This window comes from Ornithorhynchus anatinus, chromosome 19 (genome assembly GCF_004115215.2).
Source record: "Ornithorhynchus anatinus isolate Pmale09 chromosome 19, mOrnAna1.pri.v4, whole genome shotgun sequence".
NCBI lineage: Eukaryota > Metazoa > Chordata > Mammalia > Monotremata > Ornithorhynchidae > Ornithorhynchus > Ornithorhynchus anatinus.
The window spans coordinates 4,751,439-4,777,226 of record NC_041746.1 but is presented as its reverse complement, the minus strand read 5'-3'; the positions used below and the strand labels follow the sequence as shown (position 1 = coordinate 4,777,226).

Genomic DNA, 25,788 nt, shown 5'->3' with positions numbered 1-25,788 from the left:
ATCACTGAACATTAAAGAAGCCATATTTAATATCAAGTAAAGCAATGCAAAGGACAGCTGGGTGTTACAGAGAACATGTCTACTGATTCTGTTGTATTGTACTCTCCCAAGTGCTTAGTTCAGTGCTCTCCACATAGTAAACACTCAATAAATTCCACTGACAATGATTAGAAGCCTAATAAAATTGGGCCAGTTTCACATTTTAAAACTGGGAACTCTGCTAACAACATCACATTTTATGTTGTATTTGGGGAACTGAAGGGGCTTTGTAGAAAGGATCTCATTTATTTCTTGGAAGAGTTGGTGAAGAGGTGGTATAGTCCCCATTTTACATATAAAGAAACTGAGGCAGACTTCTCAAAGGGGCATTTTTAACTTTCACTGCATATTACTTATAACTTTGTTTTAGGGTGAAAGGCAGGTGTGTATAAAAGGGGAAAGCCTAAGGTAACTACTGTAGGGGACTAGAATGTGGAGGCCCCAAAAACCTTGGGCCCCACTTTTCGATATTTTCGGGATATTTTCACTTTTTGGATGTGAAGGCAGGAGGAAGAGGACAGCCTGAAGAGGGAGCACCAGGGCCTCAGGTCCCACTCCCCTACTCCCACTGTCGATTTGAAGCTCTCTCATCCACAGGAGATAGGATAGGGGTTTTTTTGTGGTATTTGTTATGCGCTTACCATTTATCAAGCACTTTTCTAAGCACTGGGGTAGATACAGGTGAATCGGGTTGTCCCTGTCCCACATGGGGCTCACAGTCTTAATCCCCATTTTATTCATTCATTCATTCATTCATTCAATCGTATTTATTGAGCGCTTACTGTGGTTTACGAGGTTTGCTTTTTCTTCAATTTTTCCATGTTTTATTCCCTAGTGGCCTAGTCAGCATTACACTCGTTAAAAATATTTCTAAGCTAATGAGAGATAAAAATGAAAAGCTGAAATGTAGGAATTCTGTTCCTGTGCTGAAGCTCTAAATACAAAGATAATATTTTACATTCACAAGACTACATCACACACACACATACACACAAATATTACCTGACTTTTTGAGAGCAGCCACTCTTTCCTCCAGAACTTCAGATTCTATTAACTCTGACAGATGTATTGTCTGCAAGATGTTTTTTGTAGCTATTAACTGTAAAATAGGAAAATCTGCCTAGTAATTGTCAAAGTAAAATATTGCAGTGCTTTTAGAAGGGGATGTGTATATTTTCTAGAGCATTATTTTGAGGAAAGCAATAATATTATTGGTTTCCTTCCAAATATTTTGGATATAATATTTTCAAAGTAAACAGTTTCTTACCTTATGCTTGAATGTAAGTGGTCTGTAGAAAAGGGATTAAAAAAACCCAACAAATTAGCAAACATTTCCAGTAACAATATGCTTTCAAATAAATGTCACTGACACTGCTACAAAAATTTGGATTAGCTATTCTTAATTCTAATATTAGCCAGAATGCCACTCTTAAGCATTTTGATTTTTCACCCCACCCCCACAACACTTATCTTTGAATCCATCTGGAATTTATTTTAATGCCTGTCTCCTCATCTATTCTATAAGATTCTTATGGGCAGGGATCATGTCTACCCACTCTATTGTATTAAATTACCTGTTCCTCCTCTCCCTTAGATTGTGAGCCCTGTGTGGGAAGGATTATCTGGTATCTACCCCACTGCTTAAAACAGTGCTTGGCACATAATAAGTACTTAAATACCTCAGTACTTTAGCTCCTATATCTTGGTATTACCACCACCATCAGAAGGGATAGCCTTCCATACCCTTCTCGGAATTCTAAAATGGTATAAAATTTATTATTAAACAGAAAATCTTTCTTGATACTGCCATTACTAGTTTCTGGCTCATTTTCTAAATATAGATGCCAGAAATGATGTCACTGTTTGATTGATAATCATGTCACTCGTATTTTTCCAATTTCCCCATCAGTAAATGGTAACCCAATTTGGTTACTGTTAGCATGGTTGTGACAAAACCAAACTTCAAGTTAAAAATGTTTTAAATTGATTTAGGGGACTACCATAGCTGAACATTGTACTATGCATTACCAGAGACCTGAAAAATATAAAAGAACCTCGTTAAAAAACACAATTAAAAACAGAAAAGCAGTATGGTCTAGTGGAAAAGGGCAACTGGCCTGGGAGTCAGAGGACCTGGGTTCATATCCCTGTTCAGTCACTTGTCTGTGTGACCTTGGTCAAGTCACTTCACTTCTCTGTGCCTCAGTTACCTCATCTGTAAAATGGGGATTATGACCATGAGCCCCATGTAGGTTGTAGATTGTGCCCAATCTGATTATGTCGTATCTACCCCAGTGCTTAGTACAGTGCCTGGCACATAGTAAGTGCTTAACAAATAACATTTTAAAAACAAAACAAATAAAAAAATTTGGACAGAATTATCCTGATTTCTTAAATAAAGGTAACAAATAGGATTAAAAACATTAAATTTTCAATCGAGGCTAATATAAAAAGTTTTGAGTCTGTATTACTCCTCCAACCTTTTTGCTCAGGAGTTGAATTTAAGAAATTGCCAAAATTCAATGAATCATATTTTAAATTACATTAGTTATTTCCATAATTAGAAAGTATTTATTTGTCTCATATTTCGAATGCTTTATATTGAAAACAATTTCACCTACAGCACTCCATCCCCCACCCAAGGTATTTAAAAGGACCATACTTACTCTTGATGTGATGTACAAAGCTTAGCAAGCCTTTCAAATTCTTCACTGTTAAGGTCTTTCTCAGAATTCCTAAAAGGTGTAACCGTTCGTGGTTCTGCTGCTTTCCACTTTGCCTCTATATTAAAAATAACACTCTTTATCCAAAATGGTCTCATAAAAACATATATATGGATGCTAAAAATGTCAGAATGGCCAATGCATGTTTGCCAATCCACTATCTTTTTTGATTAGGTCAGAACAAAATCAATCTTAGGTATTTTCTATATGTGTAATACAAACTGGAATACAAAAACATTATCCCAATAATGTAAATGGTTTCCTCCTCCAGGCAAGTAAATATCATGTTATTCTTGCAAAAACCCCAAGATTTAATTAAAGTATAATATGCAAAGAATGAAATGACCAGAGCTAAGAACTCTTTTCTTGACAATTACGAAAGGGGAAAAGATCTGAGGGACAAAAATGTTCTCACAATAAGTCATGAAGTGCTATGTTGAAAATGATTCTTTCTTTGCAATATAGAACAGGATGAGAAGCCACTTGTTCTCTGAAAAAGTTTCATGGGACTAATAATTTTCCATACTAAATCTGATTGAACTCACCCCACTGCTCTTGAATGGAGGACAGATTTGCCAGTAATTGTTCATGATATAACCGTTCAAGATGAATGTACTTCATTGCCTTCTCATCTGAATAGAATATTTAAGAAAAATATAAATCCAGAATGACAAATTGAGATAAATGTACATTTAATGCCTAATTTAAAAGGATGTGTCTTAATTACATCAGAAATGGTGTTTTCGGTGTATCTGTTGTGCAAAAAAGAGATTAGTCTTTTAAAACTTGTATAAGCTTAAAGTTACACTTTTTTCCTTAGAAAGAAGCTTATCGTCAACGATATGACTGTGGGCAAGTCACTTCCCTTCTCTGTGCCCCAGTTACCTCATCTGTAAAATGCGGACTAAGACTGTGAGCCTCATATGGGACAACCTGATTACCCTGTATCTACCCCAGCACTTAGAACAGTGCTCTGCACATAGTAAGCACTTAACAAATAGCAACATATTATCATCATCTTGCTAAACAAGGTATTTTGTGTATCCCAAATTAGGATATATTGGGTACCATCTTCATGAAAAAACACCCATAGAGAGAAGCTTCCTATTCTTCCTTAGAACACATCATGCTGCTATATTTTTCTAGTGGTCATCTGTCTCTTCCTTTTTGCCTTATCATTGTTTCTTCCCCTGCTCCATTTCTTAAATCGAAAGGGAACACTTCTGATTCTCTTCTCCATCATATTAGAAAACTCCTCTTACAGGATTACTGAACAGTAATTCAGTAAAATTCCATTATATGGGGAACTTTAATTGCTCACTGGAAGACTGTAAAATGCTAGGATGAGCTCAGACAGAAAAAGACAGGATTGCTTTCATATATTTTCCTTATACATGCTTTTGTTTATTCTGGACATCTAACAGCTGCTACTTCAGGGTGAGGTAGACTGTAAGGTCCTGGTGGCCAGGGATCATATCTATCAACTCTATTGTATCGTACTTTCCCAAGTATTTAGAACAGTGCTCTGCACCAGAACATACTAGACGCTCAGTAAATACCACTGATTGATGGCAGCCTAGTGGTCCCTTCTTTCCCAACACTGTTGGCCTGCAGAGACACTGGAACTGCACTTGAGGTCACTCAACTGGCAGAGGGGTCAGAAAGTAGGGCTAGGGTATGGAAGAAGATGAGATGATCTTTGACAATCAGACAGCCAAGCTTGTCAGGGTTGCGAGGCAGCATGCCTGGTGGAAAGAGCACAGGCCTGGGTGTTAGGAGATTGAAGTTCTAGTCCCAACCTTGCCACTGACCTGCTTGGACAAGCTATTTAACCTTTCCCCCTCATTTTCCTCACATAAAATGGGAGAAGTTACCTGCTCTCCCTACCTCTTATACTGCAAGTCCCATGTGGGACTGAGTCTGATCTGATGATCTTATATCTGCTCCAGCACTTATCACATTGTAAATGCTTATTAAATACCATAATTATTATTATTAACCAGTGGTTCTGCTCATGCTGGTTTTGCCTACATGGCTCATTCACTGTCAGTCAGTCACTCGTATTTATTGAGTGATTACTGTGTGCAGTAATACACACTAAGTGCTGTACCAAGCACTGTACTAAGTGCTTGGGAGAGGACAATATAACAATATAACATATTCCCTGGCCACAGTGAATTTACAGTCTACAGTCATTGCTGTAATTATTTACACAAGTAGACTGTAACTTTTTCTTCATAGAAAAAAGGCAAAAGATAATACTTGCTTTAATCTCCACAAAACACACTCTTCCTTTGCATATATAATCACCATTTTTAAAATGCCCCAGTAGAAGAGAGAAGCAGTGGGCCTAGTGAATAGAGCAAGGGCCTGGGAGTCAGAAGGACCTGGGTCCTAATCCTGGCTCTGCCACTTGTCTGCTCTATGACCCTGGGCATGTCACTTCACTTCTCTGTACCTCAGTTTCCTCATCTGTAAAATGGGGATTAAGACTGCAAGTCCCATATGGGACAGAGACTATGTCCAACCTGATAAGTTTGTATGTTCTCCAGTGGTTAGTATAGTACCTGGCACATAGTAAGTGCTTATCAAATATGAGAGAGACAGAGAGAGAGAGATAAAGAAGGAGGCAATGGAATCTTTTATGAACTATCATTTTAATTTGGCACATATATCCCAGCATATTATTCTATATTGTAAATGGATCCTGGGGAATTTGTCTTTCAACCTCTCTAATATGGCTACCTGCTGCAAAAACACTATGAACATTATTTACCTTTTGAAAAATTACTTTTACACTTTGGAAAAATTACTATAATACTTGACTAGTCTTCAATTGACTGGGTGAAACGTAAAATACAAAAAATATATTTTTCCCTCACCTTGATTTCGGCAAAAAGGAAATGCATATATTTATGTTTGTCCAAACAGAATAATTTTTAAGACAAATTCAGGGATCTGTGTTATAACTATGCTTTAAAAATAATTCTTCCCTTTCAGTTATTTGATGAAGAAAAGGATACAGTCTTCTTCTTGAAAATAGGTCTCTGCTATCTGTAAATAAAAATACTGCATTTTAGGGGAGAGGCAATAGAAATAGGATATTGAAACTAATGTCAAATGTGAATTTTTTTGTCATTTGGCATTGGAAGATAAATTTTTCTACAGAGCAAATTTAAAATTTCCCTGCATTTTCAGTATTGAAATAAAAATATTACTCAAACAGGATTCTGTTTAGTTCACAAGTCAAACCAAAGTCTCATTCTTCAGAGCTGTTCTGATTTTCCCTATAGCTTAACTCTTTCTTTATGGATTTCAGGGTGACTGATATCTAATACCTTCTGCCTTCTTGTTGTTTAGGCCAAATATTTCATAAAATCACTTGGGCATCATATTTGGCTTTTCTTTCATCATAGACCAATAAAACTGGACATTTGTTAGTCCTGCATTAATAGATGTATTAAAAACATATTTCAAATACAAAGAATTCTAGATAATTTTAGGACAGTTTTATCCACTGGAAAAATTGGATATCTGTCTAGTCTCCCTGTCCAAAGAAGCTGACCTATTAATCTCCCCACATTGTTAATTCTGTAATATCCGTCATCGTAAAACAGCACTGAATATGCCAGGGGAAACAAGGTATGAAAGGAAATTACATAGGTGCATGCAGTTCACACAGAGTGAAAAGGGGATATCTTTTGACTGTCACTGTCCCTGGATAAACTCTACAGAACTTTGTTTTGCAAGATATAAAATGCTACGTGGATTCTAACAAGTAAAAATACAAATAGAGGGGTACATAATAAAAAAGGAAAGCCGCGGTGTTTTAAAAGACATTGTTCTCCTTCAGGGTGTTCTTCACTGCCACCTTGTGGACTAACAAATCCAACCTCTAAATAAGATCGGGATTTGAGGGATTTTACCCCTATTTTGTATGATTTTAAAATTTGGGTTAGATATTAAAAAGAAAAATCCAGGCTAGCCATAGAGGTCCTTGGAATGCTGTTCGGACTTTGTTGCTTATTCATTCATTCAATCATTCATTAAGAGCTTACAGTGTGCAGAACACTGTACCAAGTGTTAGGTAAAGTACAATACAACAATTAACAGTGACAATCCCTGCCCACAACGAGCTCACAGTCTTGGGGGAGACAGACATCAATACAAATAAATAAAATCACTGATATATACATAAGGGCTGTGGGGCTGAGTCGGGGGGAAGAGCAAAGGGAGCAAGTCAGGGCAATGCAGAAGGAAAAGTGGGACTTAGTCTGGGAGGGCCTCTTAGAGGAGATATGCCTTCAGTAAAACTTTGACGGGCGGGGGGGGAAGAGTAATTATCTGTTGGATTTGAGGAGGGAGGTGAGACCGGTGAGATGGAGGCACAGTGAGAAGCGTAGCACTAGAGGAGTGAAGTATGTGGGTTGGGTTGTAGGAGAGAAGCAGGGTGAGGTAGGAGGGGGCAAGGTGATGGACTTGCAGCTATACACTTCTTACTCCCACTCCTCCTACTGCCTCCTTTCCTCCTAAGTAGTCCTGGGGAACTGGGAAGACAGAAAGGTAGACCTAGGGACTACTTTTCTCAGAGTGCCATAGCTCCTGCAACTTCAGCCAGGGTGCTAGCAGCAACTCTCCCATTGCCTGGTTCCACTGGCTCAAGCCAGCAGAGACTGGAATCCAGATCTGAGGTAGAATTCATCCCATACCCTCATCTGATGGTGTTTGGGGAGGGAGCCATGTTTTGCAAAGTCTTTTTAAAAAAAACAACCCATCCACTTACACTCAATGTAAACATCTTCCAGCTAAGTAATTTTATATTATCAAGTTTATTTTAATCTTTTCTAATCCCAGCTCTGCCACTTGTCTATGTGACCTTGGGCAAACCACTTTACTTCTCTGTGCCTCAGTTACTTCATCAGTAAAATGGGGATTAAGACTGTGAGCCCCGTGTGGGACAACCTTAATAATAATAATGTTGGTATTTGTTAAGCGCTTACTATGTGCCAAGCACTGTTCTAAGAGCTGGGGTAGACACAGGGGAATCAGGTTGTCCCACATGGGGCTCACAGTCTTAATCCCCATTTTACAGATGAGGGAACTGAGGCACAGAGAAGTTAAGTGACTTGCCCACAGTCACACAGCTGACAAGTGGCAGAGCTGGGATTCGAACTCACGAGCCCTGACTCCAAAGCCCGTGCTCTTTCCACTGTGCCACGAACCTTGATTATCTTGTATCTATCCCAGTGCTTAGAACAGTGCTTTGCACATAGTCAGTGCTTAACTAATACCATAATTATTATAGTCTTAATAAACTTTAAATACCTTAAGGTTTAGCTAGGCCTTATACCTGTGGAGCCGGAAGTAAATTAAGCTCTATGGGTTGTCATGTTGTCATCTGGGACAAAAGCAAAATACTGTAAGCTATTATTTAACCACAGAGTGATGCTTTAGATTAATATTCAGGTTTACTGTGAATACAACAAAAATCTACAATAGTAATTTAACTTCAATTAATTAACTATTAGTTATCCATGATAATAGTGGACAGGGAGCTCATACTATGCTTAAGTGAAACTCAGAGATAATCCCACCCTCATTGAAGTCACTAGTCCCAACCTTCCCCTCCATCCATCCTTTTTTAGGTCTGCTCATAGGTCGCATAACTAACTGATTTTTATCCCTCCTCTTAACTACTGAGGACCAGGGCAGTTGCCATAGGTCAGGCAACCAGAGAGAGGAGAAGGAGAATCCCCTGGAGGGAGGAAGAAGGAGAAGTTCACCCCAGTCTGCATAGTTAAGAACTGATGGTAGTAATTTCAAAATTAAATTTTATTTCTATTATCTTCAGGAGGGAGCCAACCAACTCTACAAGATGTGATAGTTCTCCTTTTTCTGGAAAAAAAAATTGAAGAGAATAGTTCAAAAACTTCATGTTAACCATTCAGTTTTGATACCTGGTGAAGATATAAGGGCAGAATCGTTGAATTCAGCTGCTCAAATTCATCTCGGATGAGGGAGAAGAGGGACTGTGAACCTTGCTTTTGCTCCTCCAATTGGTAATTACCAGGCTTTTTATCTGCATCCTCGTCAAGCACAGAAAATGTGGCGATATCAAATTTCTTTTCTAGAATGAATTCTGTTGTTTCTCCAACAGGAAGCCCTATGGAAAGAAAGTAAATGTCTAGATGAGGAGATAATCATTTGCACTGCAGTATTTTAAAACATTAAGTTGCTATGAACCTCTCAAAAAGGGCCACAAATAAAACTTTTTCCATAAAAATTAAAACATGGAAACCACAGCTTAATGACCGAATTAAAATCAAACGGTGTTGCTTTCTGTGAACCAGTTGTCTCCATAAGCATAAACATGAAATAGACTCCCAGGTTAAATCTGACAACAGAAATCAATTCCCCCAAAAGAAAATAGATTAGCCAGAATTCTCTGTTGGATTGTCTAAACAAAAAAAGTGGAAAATTAAGGTTAGCATTTCCATGATCCCTGCTCTTGGGCCAAAGAACATTTTGATGTTTAAAGAAGTCAACTTTTCCTCTTTTTAAACTCCAAGTCAGTATCTTTAGAGCTACCGCTATACCCAAGGAGAGAAAAATCTACACTTAGAATGCATTATGAAACACATTACTTCACTGAGGAATCTCAGTTCCAGCATACAGAATTACAATTAAAAGGGTGGCCTCAATATTTATGTGCCAAATGATCCCATAATGTATCATTTATTGAAAACTCCCATTTCTGGACTCAGCATAACTTGAAAAAGCAGTTATGTGGACTTGTAGAGGCCAGGTAATAGTGTTAGATGCTAAATTTAGGGTTTGGGAGAACCAGGCTTTCCTACATCAATAATCTAGGAAACCCAATGTCTGTCTCCCCAGTAGACTGGAAGTGCCTTGTAGGCAGGAGCCACATCGATTAACTCTATTGTACTGTACTTTCCCAAATGCTCAGTAAAGTGTTCTGCACACAGTAAAGTGCTCAATAAATACCACTGATTGAATTATCTGGAACACCGGGGACCTTGTTTTGGTTCAGGACCTACTGGGTGATATAGTTTTTTTCTGAATTTGTATATTTTATTCACATGTGTCTCTGAATTCTACTTTATGCACCAGACTCCAGCAGAGGCTGTCTCAATACATTTGATACATGTTCTCCAAGACAAAGTATTAATTAACAAATCAATAGGATTAATCAAGGAAAAGCAAATAATTTTGATACTAAATGGATTATACTCAATGCGGCTGTGAATTCAAAAATCTTCAACGAAGTACTTCTTTCTTCATTATTTTGGAGTGGCAAGTCACTATTCTTGAGGACTCTCTTACAGTGAAATAGCTTTAAAGTCTTTGTCAGTCAGGAAACATACCATTCCTCAAATTGAGTAGGTGTGGTCCAAGAAGGTTTTTACAATTTAAATATTATGCTTTAAGATGTCAATTAGCAATGATTTAGCTGGGACATATAGATTTCAACAAAGTCATAGACAATTACTATGCCTATGAACTGCCAGTCAGATTGGCCTTTGGAATTTAAGGTTGGACTTCCACAAGATGCAAAGTGAGTAGCAAGCTACTTCTTGTCCATCTGCCTCCAGACCTGCTTCTGGTTATGGAGTCAGGCTCTTCACCTGCTTGCTGCAGTTTGTCAGATTACTCTGGTGCCAAAGTCCTAGGCCCTGCGGAAGTGGGCAGCCTGTTCCCCTTTTCTCCCACTTCAGTGATACACAGAGGAAGTCAAGTGGTATAGTTCTTTTTTTAAAGTTAAGTATCTTTTTAGGAACATTTGGTTTCCTTCTAATGCTTCAGGGGTTTGCTTTAATTCACACTGTTTTTTCTTTTACTAAATAGAAATATTTATAAAATGGAGCATGTGAATAGAAACAAGTAGAAACTAATATTTCTTCTACCATGTAAACTCCATACATTTGAAGGCAAAGTATACATTTTTGAATCTAGAAAGTTAGATCTGTCAAAACAAACTACATTGCTTTTTAAAACTCACACAAGAGTCTATCTGTTGGTAAAAGACTGAAGCAGCCTGGGCTAGAGAAGAGAGCATGGGCTTAGGAGCCAGAGGGCCTGGGTTCTAATGCCGGCTCTGTCCCTTGTCTGCTGTGTGACCATGCCCAATTCACTTAACTTCTCCGTGCCTCAATTACCTCACCATCTGTAAAATGGGGATTAAGACTGTGAGCCCACGTGGGACAGGGACTGTGTCCAACTTGATTAGCTTGTATCTACCCTAGTGCTCAGTTCAGTGCCTGGCACATACTAAACACTTAAATACCATTAAAAAAAAAAGATAGGTGCATGCATGTCCATGACAGCAATTTACAAGTTTGAGGACAACATTCAAAGGCTCTAATTCCTGGTTCTACTGCTGACTCACTGCGATACATCAGATAACTCACCACTGAACAACTCTATGACTTTGCTTCCCCCAGCTTCAAAATGAGGGTCATAATACCAACCTACATACTGTGGTTTTGTAAATAATTAATGTACGTTGAGTTTCTTGAGATACAGTGATGAAAGAAACTACATAAAGGTCAAATGTTATTAATATTGTACACTTCTATTTTGTGCTATCATAAAGAGAATCAAGGTTCAAACTTGATCTCCAACTCAAGGCTAAGGATTTGGGGGAAGACATATCAATCACAATTTCTTTACTGATGAGGTACAGTGTAGTCTAGTGGAAGGAGACCTGAATTCTAACCCTGACTCTGCCACTTGCCTGCTTTGTGAACTTGGGCAAGTCCCTTCACTTAGCCATTTGGCCTAGTGGAAAAAGCATGGGCCTGGGAGTCAGAAGGTCATGGGTTCTAATTCCATCTCCACCGATGTCTGCTGTGACATTGGGCAAGTCACTTCACATCCTAGTTACAGCATCTGTAAAATGGGGATTGAGACTGTGAGCCCCCTGTGGGACAGGGACCATGTCCAACCCAATTTCTTTGGATTCACCCTAGCGCTTTGTACAGTGCCTGGCACATAATAAGCGCTTAATAAAAACCACAATTATTATTATTTTTATTGTGAGGATCTGCAGCTTGACATGTCCTCTCTCAGCGTGGCTCCTTACACAGTCTGCAGCTTTTCCAAGCAGAGAAATACTTCGAGCCCTTTGCCACTTTCTGTAGCCTAGTGCAAATGCTAATCACTGCTACTAGTGGGCCTTGCCTAAGATTACCTGGACTGTTGTACATTCAGGAGCTTCCTAGGGCCTCCTGGTGTAGAATCAGAGCAGCCAGTGGGATCTGCCTTGAGAAATCCGCTTCCAACATAGAGGGAGAAGGTAAATTTCCCAGTTCAGTGTGGATTTCTAAAGCCACCACTTTTTCCTCCCAAGGAGATGTAAATCTCAGGAAGGTCAGGGATCAGCCCACCTACTGGGGGAGGGGAAGGGAGACTCTTTGGAGCCAGCACACATTACTTGGAATGCAGACTAGGCCCCTGGGGCACCTCTCAAGTACACCACTTCCCTAAAAATTATAGTAATAATGATAACAACAACGATTATAACATTTATTAAACACTTACTATGTGCCAAGAACTATACTAAGCGCTGGGGTAGATGGAAGATAATCAGATTGGACAGAGTCCATGTCCCACATGTGGCTAGCAATCTAAGTAGGAGGGAGTAAGATTTAATCCCCATTTTATAGTTGAGGGGACTGAGGCACAGACAAGTAAGTGTCTTGTCCAAGGTGTCATGGCAGAGCTTGGATTAGAACCCATGTCCTCTGACTCCTAGAAAAGTGCTCTTTCCAAGAAAGCACTGTTTGTTTTGGAACCTTAAGGAGGTCAAAAATACAACCAGAACAAGCATAACTATCTTTCAAGAGCTGAATGAATCAATGGTATTTATTGAGTGCTTACTGTGTGCAGAGCACTGTGATAAGTACTTGGGGAAGTACAATATAATAGAGTTGATAGACATGTTCCCTGGCCAGAAGGAGCTTACAGTCTAGAGGGTCTGACCGTGCTAGTCCAGCTGAGATGCTTCATTCATTCAATCAGATTTACTGAGCACTTACTGTGTGCACAACACTGTACTAAGCACTTGGAAAGTACAATACATCAATGGAGGGAGACAATCCCTGCCCACATCAGGCTCACAGTCTACAGGGGCATGCTAACAAATCAGTAGTGGCTGGTAAACCAGTAAATTATATTGATTATGATGGTGGGGGAAGTAAAATTGGTATAAGAATTTAAGGGACCTTAAGTTGACTTGAATACTACCATAAGACAATTTTCACAGAATCAAGATTGTAGATTGTAGTTGGCTTACAAAATCTCTCTCAAAAAGGACTACTGTGTAAATGCTCTCGCAGGTAAGTGGTTCGGGTCAGACAAGGACAAGGTTAAAAACATTTTCTCTCCCATATAATGTCCACTATCTGATAAATAATTTACATATATTAATATGTGCACTAATGCAGAAATGCTCTTAAACAGCTACCGCTTCATCATCATCATCATCAATGGTATTTATTGAGCACTTTCTATGTGCAGAGCACTGTACTAAGAGCTTAGGAACATACAACAGGATTGGCAGACACATTCCCTGCCCACAGATAGCTTAAAGTCTAAAGGGGACTGCAGAAGTCAAAAAAATTTAGGTTTTTCTCTTGGATAATGCCATAAAAAGCAACTCTTTTTCTTAAGTGGAGACAGGAATGACACTTTAATGGTTTACTTACTTTGTTTAGCTTTTTCAAGGTTAGGATCCTAATTATTCAACTAAAATTTTAATAAAATCAAACAGAGGAAGTACTTGCACCCCAGCTTACAGGTTAGCATTTAACTTTCTCTGCTCCAATCAGCCAGTCCTGCATTTAACTGTCTCTGGTCTAACCGGCCATCCCTGAGATCAGAGAGTTCTCCTGACTTACCTTTGTGATATTAAAAAAGCCACAAAACACCACTGTTCCAGTCATAGGTGAATTTGTGGTTTTTCAGCATATACTAAACTCAAAAAGCTCTTCAAGACCTTCATGAAAATTAATAGAAATTTGTATTCTAATACTACAGAGTTTTTCCTGAGGGTTTGGGGGTAGGAATGTACATCCTCTTTATCTTCTTAGGATCATCTATTAAATAACTAACTTTAGTACTGACTGACCTGCCCAGCAAGTAAGTATCACAATTAACAGCAAAACCCTTTATTACCAAATGTAATCGGATGCTTCCCATATTTCATCACTTGACAGTTTCCTGAAATTTGATTCAAGTTGCTTCTTTTCCCTATCCCAGAAATTATACAAGTTAGGTGGATAGAATTACATACAATTCTTAGCTTTCTGAGGTGGAACGCAGCTGCCCATGTTGAGGAAAAACACTTTTTAGCAGCCCTTGTTCCTCGTAAAAAATGATCTGATTAGACATTTTTGGTGGATTAACACATTTATTTTAAGAATCAAAACATGCAAAAGGCTTGTCTTAGCATGTAGTTAGTTATGTTAATTTTTAAGCTTCTTAGTTTCAGAGGCTTATCTGAGGTGTTTACTAAAGAACATTAAAAAATCAATATAAGCAGGTCAATTTCACTGATCTCAAAACAATCAAATTCTCTCTTATTCTTCAGGTGAGTCTAGGTTCTCATTATTAATACTGTTGTTATTACTATTTCCATTATTATTATTATTGTATTTGCAAAGTACTTATTATATGTTAAGGAGTGTTCTGAGCACTGGGGTAAATACAAGTTAATCAGGTTGGACATACTCTCTGTCCCCCTTTGGGGCTCAGAGTCTAAGTAGGAGGGAGTAGGATTTAATCCCCATTTTACAGTTGAGGAAACTGAGGCACAAAAAAGTACTTGTCCAAGGTCACACAGCAAGCAATTGGCAGAGCTGGGATTAGATCCCAGGTCCTCTGACTTCCAGGCCCATGTTCCTCTAGGAAGGAATTTCAGATGACTAAATAGGCAGCATGGTCTAGTGGAAATAACTCAGGACTAGAAGTTAGGAAACCCCAGGCTCTAGTCCTGACTCATTCATTCAATAGTATTTATTGAGCGCTTACTATATGCAGAGCACTGTACTAAGCGCTTGGGATGAACAAGTCGGCAACTCCTCCACTTGCCTGCTGTGTGACCTTGAGGAAGTCACGTAATATCTCTGTGCTTCAGATTCCTCATCTGTAAACGAGTGATGAAGTACTTGCCCTTCCTCCTTTAGAGTGTGAGCCCTGTGTGGGACAGGTACTTTGTTTCATCTGATTATTATGAACCTACCCCAACACTTAGCACAGTTCTTGGTACCAGGTAGGCACTTGATACCATGATAACAATTATTAAAAAATAAAATTCTTCCCTTTGAAGTAAAAAAAATGTAGAATTCTGATCAATATTTCCTTTTCATCTTCTTTCATTTATTTCCCCTTTGACTAATAAATTTCAATTCTGAATTTTTCCCCACACCAATTTTGTTAAAAATAGACAACCCTCTTAATTTCTTCCTCTGTGGAGCACTATTGTGATCTTTTGTTTTCTTTTGCAAAGAAGATGGAATTCATATAGCCCTTCCCACTAGGTGCAAAAGCTATATTTTTAAAAATGAACTATCCTGGACAACTGAGAAGCACAAATTACACGAGCAGCACAAAGCTGCTTTGCAAAAAATGCTTCAATATTCAGCAATAAAGCAGCTTATCAAAAAGAGAATGAAAGGAAATCAGATGGAAGTACAGGCATAAAAACAAACCGAGCCCTTCAAATCTCAGCCATTTTTAGGAAGTTGACCTATATAAGATTTAAGAAGCTTAAGTCTTCTCTAGAGGCCTGAAACTCCTCTTCTAGCATCTGTGCTTATCAACTGTCCCTTGGGTGCAAAGTACTCAACACCTTCTAATTACACACTCTTTGGTATGGAAACTGGAATTTAGCCAATGAGGGCTGGGTATTGGAAACAACAATCTTGAAGCTAAGACTGCACTGGGGATTTTGCCACAAGGTTTCAGTCCCTGAAAATCCAGATGATCAGAATTAAAAAAGCTTAAATAAATGCCTGACCCTCTTCGCCTTAGGTATTGCCAAGCAGTTTCCTCACAGATATCCCCTTTTGCGCTGTCTCATGCAGAATGAGAAGATAATGCTTTATAGCCCCTAAACCTCAGATTTCTTCCTTGCATTTAAGCATCTAAAATATGAAAAAGAGCATCATCTGAGTAAAGAAGGAAATTAGATATGGCTCAAAAGAGAAGAAAATTACTTTTTAAAGTCCGTCAAACTAATTGGTAGTATACCCCAAATTTCTTCACTGAATAAAACCCCCCGATAATGTAATTTTAATATGTTTACAGAATACCTGAGGACTTCCTGGTAGAGCCCCTTTTGCTTCTGGAACTTTCTTTCCCAGAAGTTTGTCTCGCCTTTCCTGGGAATGTCTTTTTGTCTGAGTGGACCCTTTCAGGGTTGTTGTCACTTGCAGCTGCTTCACAGTTTAATGCTCCAGTGGCCTTGGTGCAGCTCTCGTTATTATTGAGATTGTCCTGCTCCAGGCTTTCATGGTTTGCCACTGAACTGTCACTGCCAGTCAGAGCCTCATGCCCATCACTTGCAAGTTGGTTTTCATTTTCGTCAGAAGCAGAAGGCAAATGGGTTCTTGGACTTTCCACGTTGTCACCAGAATGACATGCATCTTGGGCTGTTATCTGCAGGTCACCTGTAGGACTTTTTGTGTCATCCATTAGAGCATCCCTTGTAGAACTGTTACACTTTTATAAAAAAGGTCCTCAGGTCTAAAAAGACAACAAAGGAAAAAAGAAACACAATCTCATTTTATAAAAGAAAACATTTCCTTGAATCCTAAACTCCAGATTATTCAAATTCTGATTACCATCAGGACTTTTTTCCCCTCTCTTCCTCCCTCAAACACCTCCCCTTTTGCCAATATAAAGTTCCCTGACCCCTCTCCCAAAGTTAGGGAGGGAAAATGAAGGGGATTAAACCCAAATCAATTATGTTAATTGTATCCGCCATAGGAAAATGGTGGGGAAGGAGAAACAACTTGATTAAAGGGGATTTGGGGATTAAAAATTGCTTTGCCCTCCATTTCCACAGTTACATGACCGCTCACTGTGCTCCCTTCTCTCTCTTCTCCAAAAACAATCCAAGCAAAATGATCTTGCCTTGACAAAGAAATATAAACTAAAATGTTCTCAGATGTTTAGTAGTACAATATTATTTTGGTATTCTTCCCTGGAAATGTTGAATTTACCTCAATTTTAGAAATCAGAGAAAAAGAAGGTCAGTAGTGGACTAGCAAAAAGTCTAATCTACTCTTTCCTAGGTTGCTGCTGTTATAGTGTAGATCGTGTTACCTTTTCCAACAATAAAAACAGAACTCACTCCTTTCAAACAGCCTATACCTATTTTACCGTTGTTTTCAATACTGAAATGTCACTAAAAAGACCTTAAAAAACAATTATCAATTTTTAAGATGGAAAAAGGAACTGTAAGAATGCCGAAATTCCTCAGAACACTTGACAAATGTAGACATTTGAATATTAATTACAAACTTCTATTATACTATGTGAGTTTCATACTTTACAGCTACTTTTTTATTTTAAGACTGGAAGCTCTGCCTGCCAAATACATTTTTCATTCACAGCTAAATCTGGTCAGATTCAGTCTTCTCAACAAATGACCTACAATCTCATTAATAAGTCTGAAGTTTTAAAGACTAAAAACACTGATCTATTCTACAATCATTTCACCTAATTTGGTAAGGCAAAAGTCCTGTGATTTAGCAAAAGTTTCTTCTCAAGCTGATTCTGTTTCAAATCCATGTGTACTACCTACTCAGGGTTGTATCTATGAAGTCACAAACTATAAATGATGTTTTACGTGCCTTTATGTGATTATATGTTAGTGTTCACCACCTGGGGATAGTCCATGAGTCTTTTGTCCAACTAGTAATTAATAATAATAACTGTGGTATTTGTTAAGTGCTTACTACATGCCAGACTCCAAACTAAGTGCTCGGGTAGACACAAGGTAATTGGATTGGACACAGTCACTGTCCCACATAAGGGCTCAGAGCCAGAATCCCCATTTTACAGATGAAGAAACAAACACTGAGAAGTCAAGTGACTTGCCCAAGGTCATACAGTAAACAGGGGCAGAGCCAGGACTAGAACCTAGGTCCTCCAACTCTGTGGCCCATGCTTTTTCCACTAGGACCTATTACTTCTGTCCCAAAGACAGGACTGCTCATCCCACCTAAATCTGAATGGGATACAGTCAGCTCATACTCAATCCACTGCCCCTGCCTCTCTCCCTCCATTCCAAGCTAGTTTGGATGGGGGAAACCAACAATTAACAACTAGAGCACTAGTGCACATGGGCAGAGAGTTCCCACAATGGCAGTGGCCTCCATGGTCTACTGGAAAGAGTTCTTCTAAGTGAGGCCTGGTCCTCTTCTGATGCCCCTTAAGTTAAATTCAGATGGCACATCGTGGGGGATTCTGCTCTGACTGAGCATAGGCTGGGATGGCTATTTTCAACCCACACAAGGCTCTTGCAAAGGGGGCAAAATGCCAGCCCCTGCAAGAATTGAAAAATTCTCAGCTGCCATGTTAAATTTGTTCTACTGCAGGGATGAATCCTGCAGCTGTTCTGTGAACTTAGTATTCTATTTCAAATGCATCACACACTTTTGCAAATGTTTTTGCAGCTGAAAGCCCAAATGCTTTGCTTTAAAAGTGCTCTCAGCTCCAACTGACTCCAGAATCAATGGTTTTCACTGACGGGATTGCCAGATTTCAGAGAATAAGGAATACTATCTGCAGACCAAGGCTTGTGTCACTTCATTTCCTCTTCTGACAAAACTTCTGGATAAATGGGACTAGGTAATGAAATAAGAGATGATCCCATATACATAGGATACCTATATGCCCTATTAGGGACTAGCAGTTGCAAATGCTTCCAATCTGTTACCATAGCTCCCTCAGGGCCAGTCACTTTAACACTGTGTGTGTGTTTTTTTATGATATTTTACGATATATCAAGCACGGTTCTATGCGCTGGGGTAAATGCAAGTTAATCTGGTTGGACACAGTCCCAGTCCCAGTGGGACTCACTGTTTAAGTAGGAGGAAGAACAGATACTGATTGAATCCCCATTTCACATTTAAAATAAAAAATCCTGGGTGGGAAAGAAAGTTTTGTGGGTTTTTTTAATGGTATTTGTTAAGCGCTTACTATGTGCCAGGAACTGTTCTAGGCAGCGGGGTAGATGTGAGTAATCAGGTTGAACACAGTCCATGTCCTACATGGGGCTCAGTGTCTTCACCCCCATTTTACAGATGAGGGAACTGAGGCACAGAAAAGTCAAGTGACTTGCCCAAGGCCACATAGTAGACAAGTGGTAGAGCCAGCATTAGAACCCAGGTCCTTCTCCCTCCCAAGCTCTGCTCTATCCACTAAGCCAATCTGCTTCTCAAGAAGTGGCCTCTGGGTCCTTTCTTACCATGGGGACACCCCCCAATTTGACCTGCAGTGCATGCTGTGTGATTTTGATACTCACAGCTTTCAAGCAACTCCGTGAAGTAAGCCAGAGCCATCTATATAGATGTGTGGTGTACAGAGAGAACAAGTTAGAAAAAAAGAGACCTAGGTTTTATTTGTTCATGTCTTTAGTTTCTTGTCTCTCCAAGGGCAAGAGCCACCCTTTCTGTTTGCTTGACAAAACACATATACCCAGGGGGAATTTAATGCAGGAGTGAAATGTTTTATTATGGAGAGAAGCAAGGGTCATATTTTGTGCTTCCTGAATACCTGAATCTCTCCCAAATGCCAACATAAGGTACAAGCATGGGAACCAGGGACCAGGTCAGAAATTAGCAGCTTTGCATTTACTGCTCTTTTCCAAGACACAGTGGTTTGGAGTAGACTAGATGTAGTGTATTTTGCTACACCCTAACTAAACAAGCAGGTCAGTAACCCTTCTTTTAAGAACCCCTGGGTGGAGACTATATTCCTACTGTATTCATTTTAGCTGCAGGCTTTGCCTTTTTTGGGAGTTGTATTTGGTTCTAGACAAATTTTCAGAACCTTGTGGCTAAATTTTATTCCAAATATGTTCATTCTACTCTCAAACACTATAACATAGCATCAACAGAACTTAAATCTTTGCTTTGTGGTGTTTGTTTAATGATTACTATGTGCTAGGCACTCTACTAAGTGCTGGGTAGAGTCAAGCTAATCGGGTTGGGCATAGTCCATGTTACACATGGGGCTCACAGTTTTAATCCCCCATTTTACAGATGAGGTAACTGAGGTACAGAGATGTTCAGTGACTTCTCAGGGTCACACAGCAGGCAAGTTCAGAACCCACGTCCTTCTGATTCCTTGGGCCGTGCTTTATCCACTCCGTCACAAGGCTTCTCATTAGCAAAAGCAAGTTTTTAATAATGTGTCCCCAATTTAAAAAAAAATACTACTTTAATGGATGTCTTTTCAGGGGACTAATCAATCAATCATATTTACCTGAGTGCTGATTTGGGCTGTTCCAAGCACTTGGGAGAGTACAACACAACAATATAACAGATACATTCCCTGCCCACATGAGCTAAGAGTCTAGAGGAAGAAGCCATATGTGGAGTGGTCCTGGAAAGAAGCCTTACAATTTCAAGAGACTGAAAGATGGTGCACTTCCTGGGGGCAGTTACTTGGATTTAAGTAGTACTTGAAAACCAAAGGTCTATGTGTTCTCATCTGTTCCCTTCTTCTAGTACAATTGTTCAGGAATGACACCGGGGAAATTTTCCAGCCCTGCCTGGAACTGGGAACTGGTAGTCATAGTATTTGAGTATTGTGTTTGGGATCGTACTATATGATATTATTGTGAGCCCCGACTCTGGATTGGGTGAATGTGTGACGGGTGATGGCATGACCTCATTGGGCATACATAGGGCAACTGAATCTCTTGTAGGCTGCAAAGCTAAAGCTAAAGGGTAGACTGAAAGGGAAAGGAGCGTATCACATCAGATTATTTCCCTTAAAGTCAAGAGGAATTAACTTTCACTGTACTCACTCTCCTTTTTGACCTAGGCCCATGAACTGAGCCTTTACGATATTTAAAGGGGTTTAGGGTCAAGGCTATAAATCTTTTAAAATTTTGTTGCCTATAACTATGTTAAAGCATGCTCAGAGAAACACTTTTGTTCTTTTAAATTTTATGAATCCTCTACCAGCTAGATAAAAGGCAGTGAAGTCACCCAGTTTAGGACCATCTTTTGCTTAATGACAAACTTCCAGCAACACAATCAATAAGGGTCCCTGTTATCACTGTATATTACAATGCTATTTCCACTCTTGGATTATTTTGCTTCTAATTTCCTTAATATCTTGTACATTTCACTAAGTTTGCAAATTCAGAATTGACTTTGTAGCATAAATGGCAAAAGAAAACATGATTATCAAGTAATGATTTTATACTATCAGCAATGAGCACCTCCTATGTGCAGTGCACTGTTCTAAGCACTTGGGAGAGTACAGTGCAACAGAGTGAGCAGACACATTCCCTGCCCATATCAATCTATCCTTTTTTTATTCAGATATCTAGCTAGCACACTAATAGAGTTTCTTCCTGGCATTTTCTCTAGGAATGTGTTCTCTCCCCTCTGAGAAAGACATATTTTATTTATTGTCTCTGAATCTTGGAAAGGAGAGAAATGGGAAGTTGAGTACACTAACTGCAAATATTTTTCCTTTATTCACCACTGAAACAAGACAGTCAGGAAAATAAATGCCATACAGACCATAGCATGATGGAGAAGAGGATGTGAATACTTCTATATCTTTGCTGAAGTTATAAATGTTCTGGTCAATGCACTGCCAAAGAAATTTCTTCTTTTAAAGGTCTTTTACATCAAAAAACAAAAGTACCTTCAGATTTTGGCTGATTAACTTCTTCTGGCATTGGGTTCTCTCAATGGACTGACTGAAAAGTTAGAAAAAAGCCTAGAATTATATCTCTCCATAGAACATAGGATTATTTGAAATAATCATCTTGAAGCCAATTGATCTTATGTGTTTTAGATATTGAAAGGTTGAAACTTTTCTGAATTCAATAGTTTAATAAATACGATTAGCTATAAGCATGCTAAAAAAAGACTACAGTGCCAATTTAAATGCAATAATAGTTAAAGTTATATGAAACACAAATGAAAAAGAGTAATTCACATTTTTTTGATTTGTCATTTTGTTTTTGGTAGCTTTTAGAGGTTTTAGTGTTTCAGACCTGACTCTAGAATCAAATGATAGGGAACAGACACATTTCTATAAGATAAAAATCTGCTTCTCAGTACTGAGCCATATTAAAAATATTTTAAACTAAACATGTCTAAAAAACCTCAATGTCTGTATATCTTTTCTTTTTCTATCTCCATTAAAATTTATAAGACAAACACAATGATTCCTGCCAAATTGCAAAGCTAAATTATGTGTGATCTCAACATTTTAAATCAAATGAATACTATACTCCTCCTAAATCCTGTGCCCATGAAATGTTATGGTTAAACCAGACTAAATTAACTAGACTTTAGATTCTCTGAATAAGTAGGTAAACTTTTGTCATTTCCAAAACATCTCTTTAAGTTCCAATGCTTGGAAAATTCTGCTCCACAGAGATACAGATAAAAAAGGCATCAGGAAATTTTTAATGAACTTCAGTATCACAACCAACTATCTAAAGCACTCTAACTCCTCTTCCCAAAAAATATTTCATCTTCAGATCAGATTGGAAGATGTAATACAAAGTTGGCTAAGACAGCTGCTAAGCAAGGGATCTCAAAACAAACTAATAAGGAAACTGCTTTGCTTGTTGCAGGGAAAGCATGTTTTTTGTTATCCTCTGTATTCAAGAGAATTCATTTGATAGTGCTGTTTCCTATTTTTATGCCGAAACTAAAAATATTCCTGGCAACACTGGGGAAGTGAATATCTACAGTGTGTTTCACTGGCGGATGAGCCGGGGGGACGACTTTGGCTTGAATTTTGTTAAAACCACTAGCTTGAATCTATGTTGTCTGTGAAAGCAAAGGGTTATACGCTATCCTTATGGTGTTAAAAATTCAGCTACTACAAAACATCTGTTCAAGGCTTACAGCTGCATGTCTCCACCACCTACTAGAAATTTTCCTTCATCGGGAGCAAGGGTCCAGGTCTGGGGGCTGTCACAACTGGGTTGCTGAGAACATCTGAACAGAGGTGAGAGGCCTGCCCTGGGTGAAAGTACAGCTGCTTTCATTAATATGGCACCCCACATTCATCCTGAGGACCAATCAATCAATGATATTTATTGAGTGCTTATTATGTGCACAGCCCAGTACTAAGCACTTAGGAGAGTACACTACAACAGAGTTGTCAGACGTGTTCCCTGCCTACAGTGAGCTCACAATCTAGAGGGGGAGACAGACATTGATGTAGACCAGGAAGCTCTAGTCTGCTCACCTGATCTAGTTCGCATGGAAACTTGCTTACCCTAGTGCAAAGCTCAGTAATTGACAAACGATCTCCTAGAGAAGCAGCATGGCTCAGTGGAAAGAGCCAGGGCTTGGGAGTCAGAGGTCATGGGTTCGAATCCCACCTCTGCCACTTGTCAGCTGTGGGACTGTGGGCAAGACACTTAACTTCTCTGTGCCTCAGTTACCTCATCTGTAAAATGGGGATTAACTGTGAGCCTCATGTGGAACAACCTGATTACCCTGTATCTGCCCCAGCACTTAGAACAGTGCTCTGCACATAGTAAGTGCTTAACAAATACCAATATCATTATTATTATTATAAATCAACAGGGATTAAAGAAAGTTTTAATCAAACTCAAGTGCCATAAACTCCCCAAATTCTCCCCCTCCTTAAATTCTAACCACAGTCATTCTGGAATTAGGGTTTACCCTCAGGTGAGGCAGAACTGCCATCAAATATCTTCCCACTAAAAGGCAGCTCCAAGTCAAGTTTAAGTGAACATGTACTTCTATCACCACAAAACCCAGCCGTAAATCCAAACCTCAGATTTAAAATAGCACACAGTGTCCGACAAACATTTATGTGGAAAAAGTTCTGAATAACACTATAACACAGTAATTCTGTCCCTTTCATTCCAATATGTGATAGCAACTTGTTGGCTAAAACTCATTTGGCAAGGCACCACAAAGCTAAATAATAGGAAACAACAGAAGAGAGGACATTTTAAAAGCGATTACTTAATTTCTGTTGTTCCTGGTTTTGAGAAGCAGCATGGCCTAGCAGAAAGTGCACAGGCTTGGGAATCACAGAACCTGAGTTCCAATTCTAGCTTTGCCACTTTCTTGCTGTGTGACCATGGGCCAGTCACTTCACTTCCTCGGTGCTTCAGTTTCCTCATCTGTAAAATGAGGATTCAATACCCGGTCTCCCTCCTCCTTAGACTGTGAGCTTGATGAAGGACAGGGACTGTGTCCCGATCTCATTATTCTGCATCTATCCCAGAACTTTGTACAGTGCTTGGGGCTTAGTAGGCACATAACAAATATCACTGAAAAAAGCAAGTGACGTGGTGGGTATACCACAAAAAAGAATGGTTATGGACAAAATGGATTCCATTTTTCAATTGTCAGTTGTCAGAATGACACATCATGAAACATTTTTCCCCCACTGGTAGAGTTGCATAAAGAAAAAGACAGGACAGATTCAAGCTGCTTCTTATGTGCACTGAACTCTTACAATGATAACTTACACTGATCGAAGTTGAAAGAGTCATTTCCCTTCTTATTTGAAGTGTGGGTGGAAAGGGCAGGGGATGGAGGTGGAGTCAAATCACATTCTGGTTTCAAGTCTTCAAACAAACATGCCTGAATTTGCTTTTTTGGCCACTGCCATTTCAAGAACCAAGATGATTCTCTCTGAATGTAAATGCAATATTTGAAGTCTTCCACTACAGTAGAATTTCACCATACCATAATCACTGGTGAACCATAAATAAATGACATACATATAACCCAATCTATAAAAAATAATTTTTAATTAAAAGTACAACTGTTTCCTGAACTTCATAGAAAATGCATGCAACCTTTAAATAATGGAAAGAGTTCCAGGGAAAATTCAAATAGGGGATCGCAGTGTTGTTTTAAACCTCTACTGTTGGCACAGAGATAGAATATAAGCAGCAGAGGTGGGTTAAGTGAAATAAGAAGATGGTAGAATGCTAACTTTCATCAACCCCAAATTCAAAAGTAAGCTAAACAGTGAGTGAGAGTGGGTGTGTGTGTGAGAGAGAGAGACAGACAGACACACAGACAGACACTAAGGCCCTAGGATCAAGGGAAGGAGGGATGGTAATGGAAAAGTGAAATGTCTCCCTAATATTCAGTAACTTAAATATAGAATATTTAGCATTACTGCCCCTCTGCCTACCATGCTGTATTTATTGAGTGCTGGTTCTGTCTGCAGGGATGCAAAGCCTTAGAGAGCTACCTGGGATACTGCTGATTTGCTTTCCTGTGCAGGTTGGCTTTTTTTGTTTGGTTGCTTGCTTTGTAAGGAATGAAAGATCCTCCCCTCAATTCTTCCTTTTTTTAATATGGTATTTGTTAAGCACTTACTATGTGCAAGGCACTGTACTAAGCTTACTCTATACTGTTAGCTCATCTCAAGACTGTAAGATTGTTGTGAGCAAGGAATATGTGTTTGCTGTATTGTACTCTCCCAAGTGCTTAGTAAAGTGCTCTACACACAGTAAGCACTCAGTAACTATGATTGAATGAATGAATGGTTAACATAAGGTAATCAAGCTGGACACAGTCACTGTCCCACATGGGCCTCGCAGTCTAAGCTGAAGGCAGGAGAATTGAATCCCCATTTTATATTCAGGGTAACTGAAATGCAGAGAAGTTAAGTGACTTGCCCAAGATTACCAGCAGAAAAATAGAAGAGCTGGGATTACTAAAACCAGCCTGGAAGCCTTATTCCACAGTGGCTTATGAAATGGATGAGAACACAGCAGTTTCTGTCACAC

General features: G+C 39.1%; 1 protein-coding gene across 4 annotated transcripts in view; it reads right to left on the bottom strand.

Annotated features, from left to right (window-relative positions):
* CNST (consortin, connexin sorting protein) overlaps positions 1-25,788 on the bottom strand; it is a 48,730-nt gene that overhangs the window by 8,724 nt on the left and 14,218 nt on the right. Inside the window, exons 3-10 of one of the 4 annotated variants that reach the window (XM_029047047.2) lie at positions 21,681-21,735; positions 16,097-16,529; positions 8,720-8,925; positions 5,786-5,816; positions 3,308-3,394; positions 2,706-2,820; positions 1,307-1,328; positions 1,042-1,138 (exon numbers count right to left, since the gene is read on the bottom strand). In XM_029047047.2, coding sequence (XP_028902880.1) covers positions 1,042-1,138; positions 1,307-1,328; positions 2,706-2,820; positions 3,308-3,394; positions 5,786-5,816; positions 8,720-8,925; positions 16,097-16,478 — 940 coding nt within the window. In that variant the 5' untranslated portion in view covers positions 16,479-16,529; positions 21,681-21,735. Of the gene's footprint in view, positions 1-1,041; positions 1,139-1,306; positions 1,329-2,705; positions 2,821-3,307; positions 3,395-5,785; positions 5,817-8,719; positions 8,926-16,096; positions 16,530-21,553; positions 21,660-21,680; positions 21,736-25,788 lie in introns of those variants that run through there. The other 3 variants (XM_029047051.2, XM_029047050.2, XM_029047049.2) reach the window with 3 other exon arrangements.